This window comes from Onychostruthus taczanowskii, unplaced genomic scaffold (genome assembly GCF_017590055.1).
Source record: "Onychostruthus taczanowskii isolate IOZ18803 unplaced genomic scaffold, ASM1759005v1 scaffold73, whole genome shotgun sequence".
In the NCBI taxonomy this organism is placed as follows: domain Eukaryota; kingdom Metazoa; phylum Chordata; class Aves; order Passeriformes; family Passeridae; genus Onychostruthus; species Onychostruthus taczanowskii.
In genome coordinates, this window is record NW_024505118.1 from 70,455 (window position 1) to 87,023 (window position 16,569).

The 16,569-nt window shown below is 40.6% G+C and overlaps 1 protein-coding gene across 1 annotated transcript; it reads left to right on the plus strand.

Annotated features, from left to right (window-relative positions):
• Nucleotides 1–7,428: 7,428 nt before the first annotated feature.
• SH2D1B (SH2 domain containing 1B) lies at nucleotides 7,429–16,103 on the plus strand. The gene is made up of 4 exons (XM_041422457.1): nucleotides 7,429–7,667; nucleotides 10,815–10,878; nucleotides 12,661–12,829; nucleotides 16,063–16,103. Exons 1-4 carry the CDS (start codon nucleotides 7,429–7,431, stop codon nucleotides 16,101–16,103), a joined length of 513 nt encoding a protein of 170 aa, XP_041278391.1.
• Nucleotides 16,104–16,569: the final 466 nt, after the last annotated feature.

Consider the following 16,569-nt stretch of genomic DNA (forward strand, 5'->3'; position numbering starts at 1 on the left):
AGGTGAGTAATAAGGTCCTTCTAATTCATATCCAAACAGATATATTCTCTAGATCACTGAAGTCAGGTGTTGAGCTGCAAGTAGGACAGACTCAACAAACAGGGCAGCGAGAGCTTACCACACTTACACTGCCAGTGTGTCAGGGTGCAGAGATGAGCTGAACCACAAATGATTGCATAGTAAGGTGTATTTTCCTCCTTTTTAATGGAGCATATCTATACAGATATATTATAGCAGTCTTTATGTAAGCACAAAATCTTACCACTCTCTCCTCTACCAGAATTAAATAAGCTTTGTTGATAAACTCCCAGACTTCCAAAGAAAAATTGAAATGTTCATGCTGTTAATTTTCATTTCTGCTTCCTCCTTTATGATTATTTTAACCAGTGCAATGGAATTATTTCCGGAGGCACCAAGTCAGCCAGAGAATCATTGCACTCAGCTTTCATGCTGTGAGATGGAGCATTTGGATTTGAATATGAATTTGATAGTAGCAACAGTAGCAGTGGGAAGCTTTATCTGTGAAAGGGAGTCAAAATGGAGCAGAACTGAGAACTCCATCAGCAAGAGAGTCTCTTATAGCTGTGCTGCAGTAGTTCAAGTCCTTTCTTTTTCCCCTGTTAATCAAGTGAGAGAAAACGTGTTCCTGCCTGGCTCAGCACTTCTAATCTAGGCATGCTGTAAAAACACAAAAAGACCTTGATAAATGTTGGCCTCTAGTAATTTGTGTCAAAAAGAACAAAGGTTGTCTAACTAGTTTGGGGTTCTACAAGCACTGATTTGGGCTGAAATGCTAAACTATAATCTGATTTCCTAAATTTTCATCTAATTATTTGCAAAATAATGAAATCTAGCAGGAGACCAGCTAAGGGTTAGGGAAGATGTTTCTCAGGGAGAGAGGTAGGTGCCTGCAAAGGCAAATAGTAAGCTGTCAAAGTGAAGCTCTTAGGCTCTGAAATCCATAGAAAATGGAATCCTCACATGGTCTCTACTCAGGTCACTTTTCTAAACTGTCCTTGAAAAAGAGAAAAGTTTATCTGCTCATGTACAACTGTGCTGGAGAAGATCAAAATTAATTTGATCAGAGAAGCTGAAAGCAGTGTGGGAAAACCATCCTGCAGTGCAGTTCATGGGCTATGTTCACATGAAAGTCATGGTACCTGTACTTCATACTGCCCCAATGAATCACTTGTATGATCATTGCTTGCTGATGTGTCTTTAAACAAAAGTAAGTCAAATGGTCTTTAGATATTTTCCCCTTTTTATTATTCTCATCAGCCTTTGATTGTTTTTTAGGAAAATCAGGTTCTGTTTCATTCATTAATCTTTTTTTTTCTTCCTAGTTCCCTTCCTTTCCCTCCTTTGCTGCCTTGCCTCTGCCTTTCCCTTCCCCTGTGGCTGACCTCAGCCACTGACCTGCTGGATGAGTGTTGAGATACCTGCCAATTTTCTCATGGATTTAGTAACCCTCACTTTAAGGACTCCTTACAGGATCTCACTTATGCTTCCTATTGCCTGCTGCTTATTCTGTGCCCCTTTTGTCTGCCTCCCTCCCTTCTATCCTGTGATCTGCTCTGTTGTGATTTTCACTCTCCTTGAGGGATTCCCCTTGCTTGTTTCTTGTTTTCCTTTGAGGAATCACAGAAGATTTTGACTGAGACAGCTGGCTAACAGAACCCTTTAATTTAATTGATGCATTCTCTTGGAATCTACGGCTACCAAGCCAGTTTTTCCTAAAACCATTATTCCATTATGTTTTCTACCACAGGGCACAACTAAAGGGACACAAAGCTGAATGTCACCGTTGCTGGGGCACCTGTAGGTTCCCATATTCAGACTTCACTTGAACTTTGCAGCTTCTGTCCAGCAGGACATGTTTTTTCCTACTGATTTTTATAGATAAGGTTCTTATCCTAGCTGTCCTTTCACAGTATTTATCCTCTTATGTACAAGAACTGTACTCACCTTTGTACAAAAAAAAAAGTGTATTTTACTGTTTCTTTTTCTACATATCCACTAGTGACCATTTTTGGAAGTGGGATATTGGCTTTTGGCTTAAACCAGATAGGCAGCCTAAGTGCTTTCTTTGCTTCTGACATGCTCCATAAATTTGGCATAAGTTAATCAGTTCTCCTGGCCTATTCTTTTGACCCCATTTTTTTATGTCTGTGACTTAAACTCCCATTTGTGTTTTAGACTTTAGCTTTAGAAAGTTGATACTTTCAAGCATAAGCTTCTGTATGGGTATTCATGTCTGCCTTGCCCAAGATATGAATCCAAGCCTTGTGTGAACTTGTCCTGTAAACTCTTGGGAGCTGGAAGCATCATTTGAACTTGCACTGCACATTCTTTGAGAGCCTGGTTCTCTGATCACCTCTCTGTAGTGCTGCCCAGACCATCAGTAAAGGAAGAGGATTATGTGAAGGAAGAGTGGTTTAGAAAATGATGCAAGAGCCCTCTTAAATTTGTATGTTGTCATCCTGCTTTTCTTTACATTATTCAGTGCCTAATTGCTATGGGGGGATAAGTGTTGTTTTCAATATTATGCAAAGATGGCACTGTTCCAATGTGGCAAGCTGCAGTGGTCATGTACACAGCATTCTGACAGGACACTAGAAGTTAGTGACTAGGAAAATATTAGTAATGGTAAAAAGAGCTACTAGTAACAGAAAATTCACAAGTTACAAATGATGACACTATTAATATGACTCTAGATGTGAAGGACAGATAAACACCTTGGACCAAGTCTTGTCAAATATTAAGACAAACCTCCAACTTTATAGTGCAGCTGTATGTGATGGAGTATGTAGCGGAAGTACAGAAATGTGATTAAGTGTAAGTGAGGTTTGTCACTTCCTACAGTTCCATTTGCACATTTCTTAACAGGAAGGCAGTACTTTGGGGGCATTATGACGTGAGCTAGCTTTTTACTGCATTTCATTAATTGTTTTATGTAATATTTGAGACCAATGGATGATGTCTTACAAGCTGAATTTTCAGGATATATTTCTATATTTTTGTAGGAAAGAACTAAAATGGCTACATTCCTTCTTTCTGCTGCAATTCAATTGTTTTTTAAAAAGTATGCCTCATATATAAACTGGACATTCAATATTGTTTCACTCTAATTCTAATTCACTCCAAGGGATCTATTAACAAGAGCCTCAGTTACCCTGCCTCAGAGGCAGATCATAACTTAAATACAAACATTGCAGCTATTATAAGCTCAGGGAGTAATTGAATATGGATCACTCTGAACCCTGACAATGTGGCTGCCAGTGAGAAGCAAATTATTGTTTTATGACTCTATCCTGTAAGTAAACATTTAAGTAAAATTCTAGATAATTTTAAGACGAAAACCCACTACTTACACATATTCATGTGTCTTATAAACCTTTTTTAATTGTTTGGCTCTGTGACTTTTTAACTCAAATTTTAGCACAGACAAGTTTGAACTACCATTCTCAGTTCATTTTGAACTACCACTTTCATTCTGAACTACCATTTTCTCTTTACTTGTATTTTAAAAAACAGGCAGTATGTTAAGAGAGTTATAACACAGGCTTTTTCTCCTAGGTTTATATTTTATTAGAAAGCTAATGGGAAAGCTCTGATGCCTTGGGGCTCCACAGAAAGCTGTAGCAGCAATCTCTAAGTAACAGACACACTAGTTCAATTTTCTTCTTGAATTTACATCATAATGATTTTTCTTTCAGTGTCAAGTAAATCTTGCCATCAACAGATACTACCAAAAAAATCCCTTTGTGTCCAGGCACAGTAAATTGCAAAAGTACAGCCTGGTGTAGATATCATGCTAAAGCTGTAAATTGAAATTAAATGTAATTTTTTGCTGTAACAGTTCTTGCAAAAACATTATTGGTTCCGTTGGTAGAGTGAGCCACAGGACTGGGACTGCCCAGAGACACAACTCAACAAGAACTCATATTTCAGGAGATTTAGCTAGAACTCAACTTACTTTCTGGTTTTTTATGTTGGGGCTGGTTTTTTCTTTCTGGCCAGATAAGAAATGACCTTCAGCTCCTTGCTTTACTCACAACAGTTCAAGTACACTGGTTTTGCTTTTGACCACAGCTTTTATTTAGCCTGGATATCCCACACTGTGCCTGATGATTCACTGAAAGTCTGACCCTGGGCTGTGTTGTCACGCAGCCTAGCTTCTGCCCAGATTTCCTCTTCTTACAGAAGGCACTGTCAAGAGCTTTGCTGTGCTAGAGCTGCAGCCAGGAGACATTGTAGAACCAGAGCTCCAACTGTGCTTGTTAACATGAGGTGTCACTATGAAATAGCCTTGCTAAGTTTTACAATAACAGGCGAAAAAAAAAAGAAAATTAGTCCAGGCAGCCGAATGGCAGAAAGCCAATGAGCTATAACATCAAGGGCTTGGCACTGCTGCCAAAATGTTGCAGGTCGTGTTTCTCTAGCACCTATTTGTGAAGGGAAGAGTGGCTAACTATCCTGCTCTTCTAATCAAAAGACTTGCTTATTTATAGGCATCAAATTTTACAGAAGTAGTAGCCAAAGTGGTGCCAGAGAAAAGTAAAGAAACAATTGCAAGAAAAGGTGGCTTATGGAAAAATACTTCCTTCAGAAGTGATTGCATTAACTTCAGAAAGTGTAAGATTGATTGAAGGATGTGATTGTTTTGACATACAGAAGATTTTTAGGAAGTGAAACTCTGTTTTTTTCCCATGCTATGGTAGAAGCAGGCCAAGAGACAGTCTCTCAGGAAAAAGGACCCTGTTCTATGCCATCTGAAAGGATAGTCACTGCAGAAGGTCTATCCTAGGAACTGTGAAATCTCCTTAAGTGGATGAGGAATAAAAAAGAACCCAATTTTATTTTGGAATGGAGTAAAATGACTTTAAGCACAGATTAACAAGAGCTACTGCTTTGTTTGGTGTAGCTAAGATTCCCAGAGGCTCAGCCTGGTGCAACTGCCTCAACCACCCAAGCCCCACTGCCTTGGGACATCACTGCCATTTCAGCTCCCCAAGTCTCTCATCATACATTTAATCAAACTTAAGATCATCAGGTCATATTTCTTACCACTCTTCAGATTTGGCTGAGGAGGCAGCCTGGGTTTGCAGGTTTGCGTAAGCCAAAAATACTTGCAAGATTTGTTAAGCTGGAAATGTTTATGTTAGGAACTACTTGCTCAGAGTTTTCATTAGGCTACATTAGGCACATGGAATTATATTGTTATGTGACCCCCTACATGCACTGTAAAGATTCAGTGCTGTGGTGTACAAGTTGTGGTGAGGCTCATGGTGCAGCTGTGGTGACTGGCAGGGAAATCCCCCACCTGCCAGTTGTTACACAGCATCCATCAACAGGTATCCCAGGCTAGGATCTGCAAGTCCTGTTGTATATTTGCCAGAAGCTGTGTGGTTTTGCTCTGGATTAGCCCTCAAACACACACTAATACACATACACACACACCCCCCAATATTTTAGTGATATATATTTAGTCACATATATTTATTGACAGACCATACCATATTTACAGCCTCTCTCCTTTCCCCCTAGCAGACCCCTTTCTCTAATATATTTCAATTATTTCTGCTTTTAAATCAAGCATTCTATCCTATTCTCAGGTCCATTTGGATATTACAGACAGATGAGGTGAGGTGAGGTAAAAGGACAATGTTAATTCCTGAATGCTCTCAGGGAGCTGTGGAGACAGCTGAGGAGGAAGGTGATTGGGCCAGTGGGTGGTGACTGCTGCTGGAAGGAGACCCCATCCCCATTTCTCCTCAAGCACTTTCCCCTTCTTAAGATTTTTTAATTTTTTTATACCAGACAAACACTCTGCTAAGCCAACAGCAGGTAGCGCGTGGTTGCTGTTTCACTTTAAGTAAATTCTACATTCAGATCTGCAAGATCTACAGAAACTACTGTCTTATATTTCTGCACCTAGGTAATGAGACCTTCAGAGAAAATTGTGAAGAACATCGATTTCTTACCTTCTTGAAAGGGGAATTTGCAGTTGTTTCCTATCTACCTTCTTTTCACTACAAGCAGAGTTATTTTTTTATATCAGACAAACACTGCTAAGCCAACAGCAGGTAGCGCGTGGTTGCTGTTTCACTTTAAGTAAATTCTACATTCAGATCTGCAAGATCTACAGAAACTACTGTCTTATATTTCTGCACCTAGGTAATGAGACCTTCAGAGAAAATTGTGAAGAACATCGATTTCTTACCTTCTTGAAAGGGGAATTTGCAGTTGTTTCCTATCTACCTTCTTTTCACTACAAGCAGAGAACCTGCCTGAAGCAGGACAGTGCTGAGCAGCTGCTGCTCTTCATTTGCAGAGCTGGGCTTCTGGAAAAACCATTCACCTCACAATACCTCATGGAAAATGTTTATTTATACAATGTGAAGAAAAAAGGCCACAAACAGTTCTAACCTGAGGAAAATACAAGGGCATTTGATAAGAAGGAGAGTCTTTGTCACATAAGGATGTTTGGTCTTAAGGATGCTTACAAGACAGGGATATTTCCCTCCCAATATCACTATCCCCATCCCATTGGAAGATAAAATAAGACTTATTCCAAGTACAGCTGTCTGCAGACAGCTGAAACTGAAGGATCTAACTACATAAACAAGTTCCTGAACTAACTAAGACACCATCTGGAAATGGTCTTAGTGTGATACATGATCAACATGCAGTTAAACACACAAATGTTAATGTAAGATTTTTGTGTGTACAAAGTTGTCAGAGAAAAAACACGAATGTAACAGCTGCATGTAAAACATGGTTGGTTTTGCTTACAGTGTTCTATCAGTATTTACTTTGGTTTTTCCACAATTTTTTTTCTCTGTGATCAAGATGACAGCAGTCCCTGCATCTCACACTGCTCCTCCATTAAACAGCTTGTGTCATTATATAGCTTATTTTTTGTTATTATATAGCTTAACCTCTGCATGAACAGAGAATTGCCATTTTTTTTCTGGCACATCCTGTGGCTTCATGACTGATGCTGATTAAAATATCACAAATATTTATTTTCTCTTCTCAAAATCACCTGAAAAAAGACAAGAGTGCTTTTACATAACTTTTTCCTCCCCTATACAGTCCTGACTTATTCCTGAAGCAAATGACCCTATTTGCTGGGCTTTGAGACACTTTAAACATAAAAGTTAACTTAAAAATGTAACTATAACTCAGTGTCAACTTAGTGATTTCATAGCTTAGAGGTGTGATACATAACCCAAAAGTCTGCTGGTATAATGTGACAAAAGTGTCTTCCTTTTTGATGTGGACTGTGAGCAGTGTAGACCAACCTTTTCCTGCCTCCACGGAGCTCATGAGCTGTCAAGCTGCAGAACTAATCCACCTCACTGGGGGACATTCAGTAAACAACACAGATGAACTCCTGTGTGTCCTTGGCACCTCCAACTTCAGATGTCCACAGGCAGCTGCCTTTGGAACAAGGTTTCTTCTCATGCCAGGCTGCTGACTTGCTCTAGAATTGCTTTGAAAGGCAAGCTACCTTGTTTTCTTTGGCCCATGGAATTCCCATTTTTTCATGGAAAGATAACAAGAAAAACCTGTGAAGAGCTGCTGAGCAAGAAGAAAAAGAATGGCAGCTACTTAATACGGGAGAGTGAGAGTGTGGAAGGAGCCTTGTGTCTCTGTGTTTTGTAAGTACCCTAATACTGATTTTTTACGAGCTTTCAGTTGGATCTAAAGACAACAATCATCTTCTCTAACATTAATAGTTCTTCCCTGATATTAACAGACTCCAAGGGAGCGTGTCTATGTATTCAAGTAGTGCTGGTTGCTTTAAGTGTCCTTTATAGTGACAAGTGAGGGGGTGGCATTTCCAAAAAGCCATTTTATGTAACAGATGATAAATGAACTATCGTCTGGTGATGCTGGCTGCTTTCTCTCTGCAGACAATAAGGGGAGCCCAGAGAAAATACGTCAGCCTGCCAAAGGATGCTAAGATCCTTACTCAAAGTAACTGCCTCTGTAATGATGAGTAAAAAGCATTTTAGTAGTGTTGAGACATGGCGTGTTACAAAACACTTCCTTCTTTGTAGACTTTCTGTCTGATAAAAACTCATCCTTGTGTTTCAAAGGAATTTTACCTGATATATGAACATAGGCTGAGGCTGACATTACAAAGTTCTGTTTGAATTTATATGACAAATCCACAGACAAGATGGGCATAGAAAACTGCTACTTCTAGTCCAAAGCTTTAATTACTACAATTAAAATTTTATTATTTTCTTTTTCTGTAGGGAATAGCAATTTTATTTCCCTTTTTACTCTTTTCATATATAATTGATCTGTTCATAATGCATTCAAAGTTTAAAAACTAGAATCTAGGTCTTTGTTTGAACCTATGAGGTTCTGCACTCTTGTTGCAGATACGTTTGAGTGTGACATGAAAACCTTTTAACACATCTAATTAATGAACAAATATAAGATGTTTTTATCAATCACTAAAAATGAATTTGTTATTAAATAAATCAATGGAGGGGGAGAAAAAGAGAGAGAGAAATGGAATACTACTGGGTTGGCAGGTAGAAGAAAGGAGATTGCAAAATAACAGAACGAGTAGAAGAGAAATAGCAAGTTGGGGACAAACAGAGCCCTCAGCAAGGGAGCTACAGGAACTTGCTTTCAGTATGGTGTGGAATGATACAATGCAGGGGCTGAGGGAAGGGCAGGGAGGTGGGAGGGAAGGCACATGCATACCTTGTCAGAAGGGACAAATGGGGAACATGGCACAGAGGAAGAATGACAGTGTTAGTTGAACCTGGGTTAGGCTCTGTGCCACACCAACACAGCTGCTTTTCCTTTTGTCTTTTTCTTTTTTTAAGAGCAAAGCAGATTTGCCTTGTGATGTCTTGCAGACATACTTTGGCCTGTCACATCATGACTTCCAGTTTGCCTCTGTAGGTTTTAGTGTTAAAAGCTGATAAAAACTGAAGTATTTAGTGGATTTGCCTATAATCCTGACATGAACAAATGCCATAGTTAAACTGCAAGAGTGGCAGCAGTGGTACACAGATGGTGGCTTGCACAGGTCAGAGCAAGGCTTGTGTTCAGACAGCACATGGGATAGTATTAGTGCACTGGCTGAGAATTGCCCCAGAAACGCAGCTGCCTGGCAGTGGTTCACCAGGCAAACTGCCCTGAAACTGTGGGCAACCAACACTGAAACTCTTAGTGATGTTGAAAGGCAGCTTTTGAATTAGCATTTCAACACCTTGTTTAGCACCTAACATGGTTTATGTGCTAACTGATAAACCCTTCTCAAATTAACTGATCTGTGGGCAGAGACACTGATCCACTGGCTACAGCAAACAAACAAACTTTCTTGTCCTTTTCTGCTGGGATATGGGGGGAGTGCATTCCCATGGAGGACCTGGGAGGCAGAATGGTGTGACCAGTTCAAATGCATCTCTCCTCTAATCAGGCAAGGTGCCCTGTCTCATCTAGAATTATCCCAGGTGGCTGACAGCACTTCAGTTCAGACCTACTGGTTTTGCTCCTTACTGTTCAACATGCCATTTTCCCTCTCACCTCGCTTTTCTTCCAGACCAAACATTTGTTTATTTGTACCATTTACTAGCTCTTGGTAAGCATTAGTAGTTAATGAGGAGACAGAAGTTTCCATTTTAATGGTAGTTTCATGTTAATTTAGTAAGAATTACAGTACCTAAATAATATCCAGGCAGAAACGTTTTAATATTTAGTTGATCAGTAAAGAAGAAGTTTCAAAAATTATCAGTTCTTGGTATTTGTTTTTCTCACTTCTCTGTCTCTGTAAGCACTCACATTGGTAAAAGTACTTTTCAGCAAGGAACATGTATATTTCCACAGGTATCTCAAGACGACAAAAACCAAAATATGCATCCCTGTGATACCACTTTTTGAATTAAATTAAACCTGTTATAACTGAAAGCTTTATTCTGATTTTAGTGCATAGTAACTTTTTTGCAGAACAAAGTAGCTTATTTTCAGTAACACTTCACTTCTGTTCAAGTGCCCTCAGCCAGGTTTCTGCCCCAAGATTCTCCTTCTCATGACAGTTCACTTCACATAGCCACAGCTGAAGTCCTCCTGATGAACAGGCACAAGAGTTAAAAAAACTTGTTTTCAAGTGCTGCTCCCCCATCTCCTCAACCTCCTCACTTATTTGTGATGTATATTTTCTTGCAACTCTGCTACCTTTTTTGATCACAGTCACAATCTCTAGTCCACCTCCTGAATTGCTGCTACTGTGGTATCTGATAAAGCTTTTATTTCTGTTGACAAAGTATATCCAAAGACATCAGTAGCCTCAGTGTTCACACACCTGCTTACTATCAAAAATAACAATGACTAAAACCTTGGGAAATGCAAAGGAAGAATATTATTCTCAGAAGTAGGAGCCATAGAGTCATTTTCTGGGTGCTGGTGACTGGAGGCCATTTTCTGCCTACATCTCTCCAAGAATTCAACAACCTTCTTGTGACAGAAATGCAAAATGAAGGTTAGAGCAGTGAGGAAGATAAGAGAGAGATGAGAAGAGGTGATGTCTGTGGAATGAAATTATGCTTGTTAAAGGCCTCTGTTAGGCTTAGTTCATATGTTCTTTGAAACTCCTGGTCAAAGTAATCTTGTATTTCAAGATATTAAACCTTCACTCATGTTGTAATCTCTAGGATCTCTTGTCTTTTGCTTTCCTGTCTCTGCCTCATTCAATTTTACTGCACTTCTCATGTCATTAATACTGTTTGCAGATATATCCACTTTGTTAATGTGATGTGTTATGTATACAATGATTTTCACAGCTTTGAGGACCTTATCTACACTTACCGTATCTTCAGAGAACACCAAGGGTATTTTAGAATACAGGTGAGTAACTCTCATTGCATCTTTAAAGATTGAATTAATGATCATAGATTTTTTAAAAAATCATAAATTAAAATATCTTAGATTCATCTACGATCAATGGTAATTTCAATCTATTATCATTTTAGTCTATGATCATAGATTTTAAAAAATCCATAGGGTTTATACGACAGGGTTGATGGAAGATAACACAAAGAGCAAAAGTGAGGAAACTCCTGGACCGGATAAAATACAGTGTAGTGGGTTAAGAGGTAAAGCAAAGTTGTGCACACAAGCAAAGAAGAAGTTTAGCAACTCTTTCCCATCAGGAGGCAGATATTTAGTGACCTCCTGAAAAGTGAGGCCTCAGCACACACATAACCACAGACGTACCCCCTTTCCCTATGCTTTTATTGCTGAGTACAGTGTCAGATGGGGTAAGATGGGACAGCCAGCATCTTGCACACCCCCAGCCTACTCCCCAGGGGAACCAAGTGCAAGAAAGACATCCTTAGTGCTGCGCTGTGGTCTTTGTGAGGGGTCCCTTGGTGCTGCACTGTGGTCTTTGTGAGGGGTCCCCAGGACGAGGTGAGAGATGAGTGAATCTGACTCCATGGTCTCAGAAGGCTGATTTATTATATTATGATATATATTACATTAAAAGAATACTATACTAAACTATAGAGAAAGGATACAGATAGAAGGCTTAACAAGAATTAATAATAAAAACTCGTGACTGACTCCTCAGAGTCCAACACAGCTGATGGTGATTGGTCATTAAGTTAAAACAATTCACATGGAACCAATCAAACACGCACCTGTTGGTAAACGATCTCCAGACCACATTCCAAAGCAGCAAAACACAGGAGCAGCAATCAGATAATTATTGTTTTCATTCCTCTATGAGGCCTCTCAGCTTTCCAGGAGAAGAAATACTGGCGAAGGGATTTTTCAGAAAATATCATGGTGACACTGCACGAGCACTGTTCAGCAACAGCCAAAATGTGGCTGTGTTAACAGCACTGTTTCAGTCAAATGCAGAGCACAGCACTATGTAGGCTGCTATGAAGGAAGTTAACTCATCCCAGCCAGACCCAGTACACATAGGCATTGGCACCCAGTCCATCCAGGGCTGAATGGAAGATGAAGGATGCAGAAAAACCAAAGAAAATAAATACGTTTCTTTGTTAGTGAAACCAAAGTCCTGTTCTCTTTTAATGACTACTAGTAGGCTGCTCACTGTCTGTCACTGCCCTGAAGTCACAGCACTGCAAAGTCCATGCACAGATCCCTGCAGGGCTGAGCTGCAGGAGCAGTTCAGTCCTGTCATGTGGACCCACACTTGAAGAACAGTTTTTTGCACACGGCCTTTGCTTCCCAATGCTGATATTTCGTAAAAATTTGAGTTCTGTTTGTCACCTAGTTATTTAAAGGCAGCATTTTAAGTGAGAATTAAATATGTTATCCCTAAACTTTTGCTCTCAGACCAGAGTGCAGTGTGTAATGCTGTCACTCGTCAACACTCTGCTGTAGTGGGTTGCTGCAGCACACAACTATACCAATAATTTAACTGATGTTCTTTAAAAAAAAAAAAAAAAAAAGATAGTGAGGGAGGTTACTTTTAATGCCATAACCATGGCTCCAAACAGGTGTCTCTAGTGTTTTAAGGACAGTGCAATATTCTGTCACCAAACCTGTTTACAAAACAGCTCCTTGGTAAATAAGAAGCAACTTATCATCCTTTTCATTTAGGGGACTCGCTGTGAAGGGAACTTGCAAACACATTTTGTTATTCTTTCCTTACAGACTTCTGAAGGTGTTCCAGAGAGGACCTTCAAAACATTAAAGGACTTAATATACGCTTTTGAAAAGCCAAATCAAGGACTGATAATAAACCTCCGCTACCCAGTGAAGAAACCAAAGGCCTTGCAAAGAAGCCAGAGGTTCAAGTCAGGAATGGACAATATTTATGATGGTGAGAAACTTAGCCCTGCCTTTGTGGGTTTTTTAAAGATGACAGCATTGACAAGTTTGTGGTGAATACTTGCTAAACTTTCTTTTGCATGGACAGAAGTTTTACATCCTCCCTTCTCTCTTATGTTCACTGAAATGGTTATTCTTAGCTCACAGGTTACTTACCTTCACCCACTACAAATGAACAAATTAAAATTACTAGAGATACACAATGATGAAAAAAAGCTGCCTCCAGCTCTCTTGTTCATGCATGTTGATGCTTCTAGGCTGGAGAAGACTGAGAACCAGTTTTACCCAATGTGCTTCTGCCAAGGTACCAGGCCCTTGCACTTGGGGGTTGAGGCTGTCCTTTACCTTCATTGTCCAGGTTCTAAGATATTTTTATATCAAAACCTTACTCAGTTAGTTCTAAGATGGGCAGGCAAGCAAGCCAGCTTGTGATTTGTATTCAAACATGACTAAGTGATAAGCGTATAGCCTTGTGCTCAGGGTCCCAGCTTTGGAACCAGAATTCAGCCTCTCATTGCTTTCTGCTAATTTATGCTCATGAGTCCCAGGTGTAGGATGAGGATATGATGCTTCTACCTGACAGAATTATGCAAATGGATACCATAAAGACAGATGTTCTCATAAAGCTTGTGTTGTATAGCCCCATGTCATCCTTACATCCTTGTTTTGAGAAGCATGACTGCAGATACTGTTGATAACTTGCTAGTATCCCTCACACCATTCTTCATGTTCCTTCTGTACAACACTGAGCTGCAGCATCCATCAGGCCATGGGCTGCAAAATAACCCTGAGGCTGTTCCATGACCTCTGGCAGAGTGTGCTGAGAGCTCCAGCCAGGACACACGTGAGTAAGGGAAATCCTTTTGTTAAGTACAGGTATCATAAAGCAAACAGAACTTTGGAGTCTCCACCCTGCCCTGTGATTTGTATCTCATGCCCAACAGCATCTCAGCACGGTGGTGTGGGGCAGCGTTATGATCCAGTTATTAAAGTTATTAGAAATGCCTCTGCCCAAATTAAGGAGCAAATGAGACCACATGCCAGTGACAACAGTATGAATTTTATTTTATAGTAAATATGAGAGGGAGAGTGAGAAAAAGGAGTGTAAAAAGAAGAGAAAGGAGAAAGAGGGTGGGGGGACAGAAGGAGTGACAAAGTATCACCACTCCATGAATCCCTACAATGTTTCTTTGATCCTCTCAGCCGCTCATCTCGGTGGTGAAGGTCTCCCCAGAATGCACAGAATCCAATGGCTTAACATACACTCAGGCTAGGTAGGAAAACCCAGGCACCTCCCGGGGGCAGGGGGGAGTTTGCCATTGTCTCTTACAACAGGCTCTCGGATTTTTGTATCACGTGCTGTCTTGTGATGCAAGGCTTCAGGAACAACTCTGGGGGCACTTCAGGGAGTCTTTGATGGATTCAGGCACTCCCTCAGCAGCCTCTCAGGTGAATGCCCGTGGATGTGGCCTTCCCAAGGTTGCGGGTTCCATAGCCAGGTTGTGAAAGGGAGAATGCGCAGAGGTTACAACATGCCAAAACTTCCTCCCCCCACCTTGGCTGCGGGAGAAATCTGTGCAAACCTCCTCCCAGAAAAGGGGTCTGAGGGCTACGGCCTCCCTCACCTCAAAGTGATGATTCTCAGTACGGCTTCTGCGTTTGGCTCGCACTCTTTTCCTTGTTTACTTGTTTGTTTCAGGTGATTGAAGAATGGGTTTTCCTTTATATAATATCAGTCAAACTACTTTTCAGTCCAAAGTTCCAGTCAGGCAACTTCAGGGAGGCTTCTTTGGTTGTATCTTCTTTATACAGTTTTTGTTACAATGAGCAGAACTTTATGTCAAAGTTTGAGGCATGAACTATTTCAGTCTCTGACAGACAGCCTCTCTGTGCTGCAGTCACTGAGGTTTCACATACAAGAGCTGTGCAACCGCTCTGGCCAAGCTCTCCCAGCTCTGCGTGCACTGCTGCAATTTTGGGGGCTGAGCCCCAGCAACCTTGCTGAGGGAAAGCCACAGAGACACATTTCCCATGTCATCAACTTTACCTTGTCACCTGCATCACACAGTAAATTTGCCACATTTTACTCTAAAACGTTGTTATGGTTTCTTATCATTGCTGTTGCAGGCAGACGGAAAATATTGCAGTAACATGGATATGCTTTTAGGAAGAATCAGATGTCATACTTATTTTAATTTTGGTCCTGCAATAGGAATTTTTCTAGAAGATGAACAGTGTCCTCATCTGGAATCACAGGGAGGAAAACAAGCCCTTTTGTTTCAATGTAAAAATATAGGTAGTCTTCCTACCTATATTTGGAGGCTTTTTAGAAATAATCAAGCTACTTTGGAATTGTTTTTATTACATTTTTATTTAAATTTCACTTATACAGCATTCCAAACTTCCCTCTCAGGCTGCATGCCCATAGCAGGGGCTTATGTAAATGTCATGCTCTCCAAAACACAGGCACTGCCCAAAGTACAGCAGTGCCTGTGTTTTGGCACTTTTTTTTTGCCTAAAGCAAGCACGTCTCTCACATGCTACCAGCAGCTGGCTTTGCTGCACACGTGGGACTGAGCATTCCAGCGCAACCAGTGGAAGACCTCAAGGGACTGAGGTCACAATCCTGGTGGTTGGAGATATTTGAGCTTTGTTTTCCAGCCTAGGAACAGCTTTTCTGAGGGCAGCTGCTTGAACAGCAATAGGTTTCCATAGTGGATCTTTGAGTTACAAGCATTGAATTTCTGCCTTTTCACTGGCTTCTCAAAAACCGTAATAAATCTTACAAAGTGTAAGAGAGAACAGGATTTTTCAGGCTCTCCTCCTTTAGTTGGGATGAGAACTTGTCTCTTGGGTATTTATTTACAGAACAAGGAATGCATTATGAGAGTCACAGGCTCACAGGCATCTCAGCTACTGATTTGACTTACCAAGAATGGATGATTTCTGACATTTGACTGTTCCTCAGGATGGAGGGGGTATCATGTGAATACAACTGTTTACAGCAGTGCTTGCTGGCTCAGAAAAGGCAATGCAGGCTTTGCCTTTTCCTGGAGAATCCAGTCCATAGGAGAGGGGGCCTAAACGTTGGCAATGCAATAGCACACTGAGAAACCAAACTGAGTTACTGATATCTGCCCTGCCACAGGACGTACAGCTTCCCACAGCCTTTCAGAAGAGCGCTTTGCAATGTTATATTTTTTGTTTGTATTGATTACTTCACAGAAGCTGATGACAGCGGCGATTACGTCGATGTTTTACCCTGAAGGATCTGCGCCGATGGATTCAGAAGCTGCCGTTCCAGGATGTGCCCCAGCATTCCAGGGCCTCAGCTGGAGAGAGCTTCCAGCTGGGTGTCCTCTGCTCCAGATCTGGAATTACCTCCTCCTCTTGCAGACTGTCAGAGTAGCTGCATCTTCAACCAGTAGATCCAGTAGAAGCTATTACGCATGTTTGCTCAGCAATAAAAGAAGTACTTTTTGTTACACATCCTTTTTTTAATAGGTTCTCTACATATGGAAATACGCCATTTCATTTTCTACTGCCATTATGTATATGTCTTTTGTTGTTTGTTTTTAATGCAAGAATTTGCTTTTATATTAACCCCAATTTTAAATATTTAATAAATACTTTAGTTCTGAAGGTGGCCTGCAACTAGCAGCCACAGCCAAACCTGGAATGTATGTCCTGAGTCTTCCAGTCACTACTATAGACTTGCTCACCATTTGAGAC

Excerpts from the sequence above, each read along its gene's own strand:
- SH2D1B (XM_041422457.1), top strand. The coding sequence starts at position 7,429 with ATGTCCACAGGCAGCTGCCTTTGGAACAAGGTTTCTTCTCATGCCAGG. Across the intron at positions 7,668-10,814 it reads GCCTTGTGTCTCTGTGTTTT|CTTTGAGGACCTTATCTACA; the intron begins GTAAGTACCCTA and ends TGATTTTCACAG. Across the intron at positions 12,830-16,062 it reads AATGGACAATATTTATGATG|AAGCTGATGACAGCGGCGAT; the intron begins GTGAGAAACTTA and ends ATTACTTCACAG.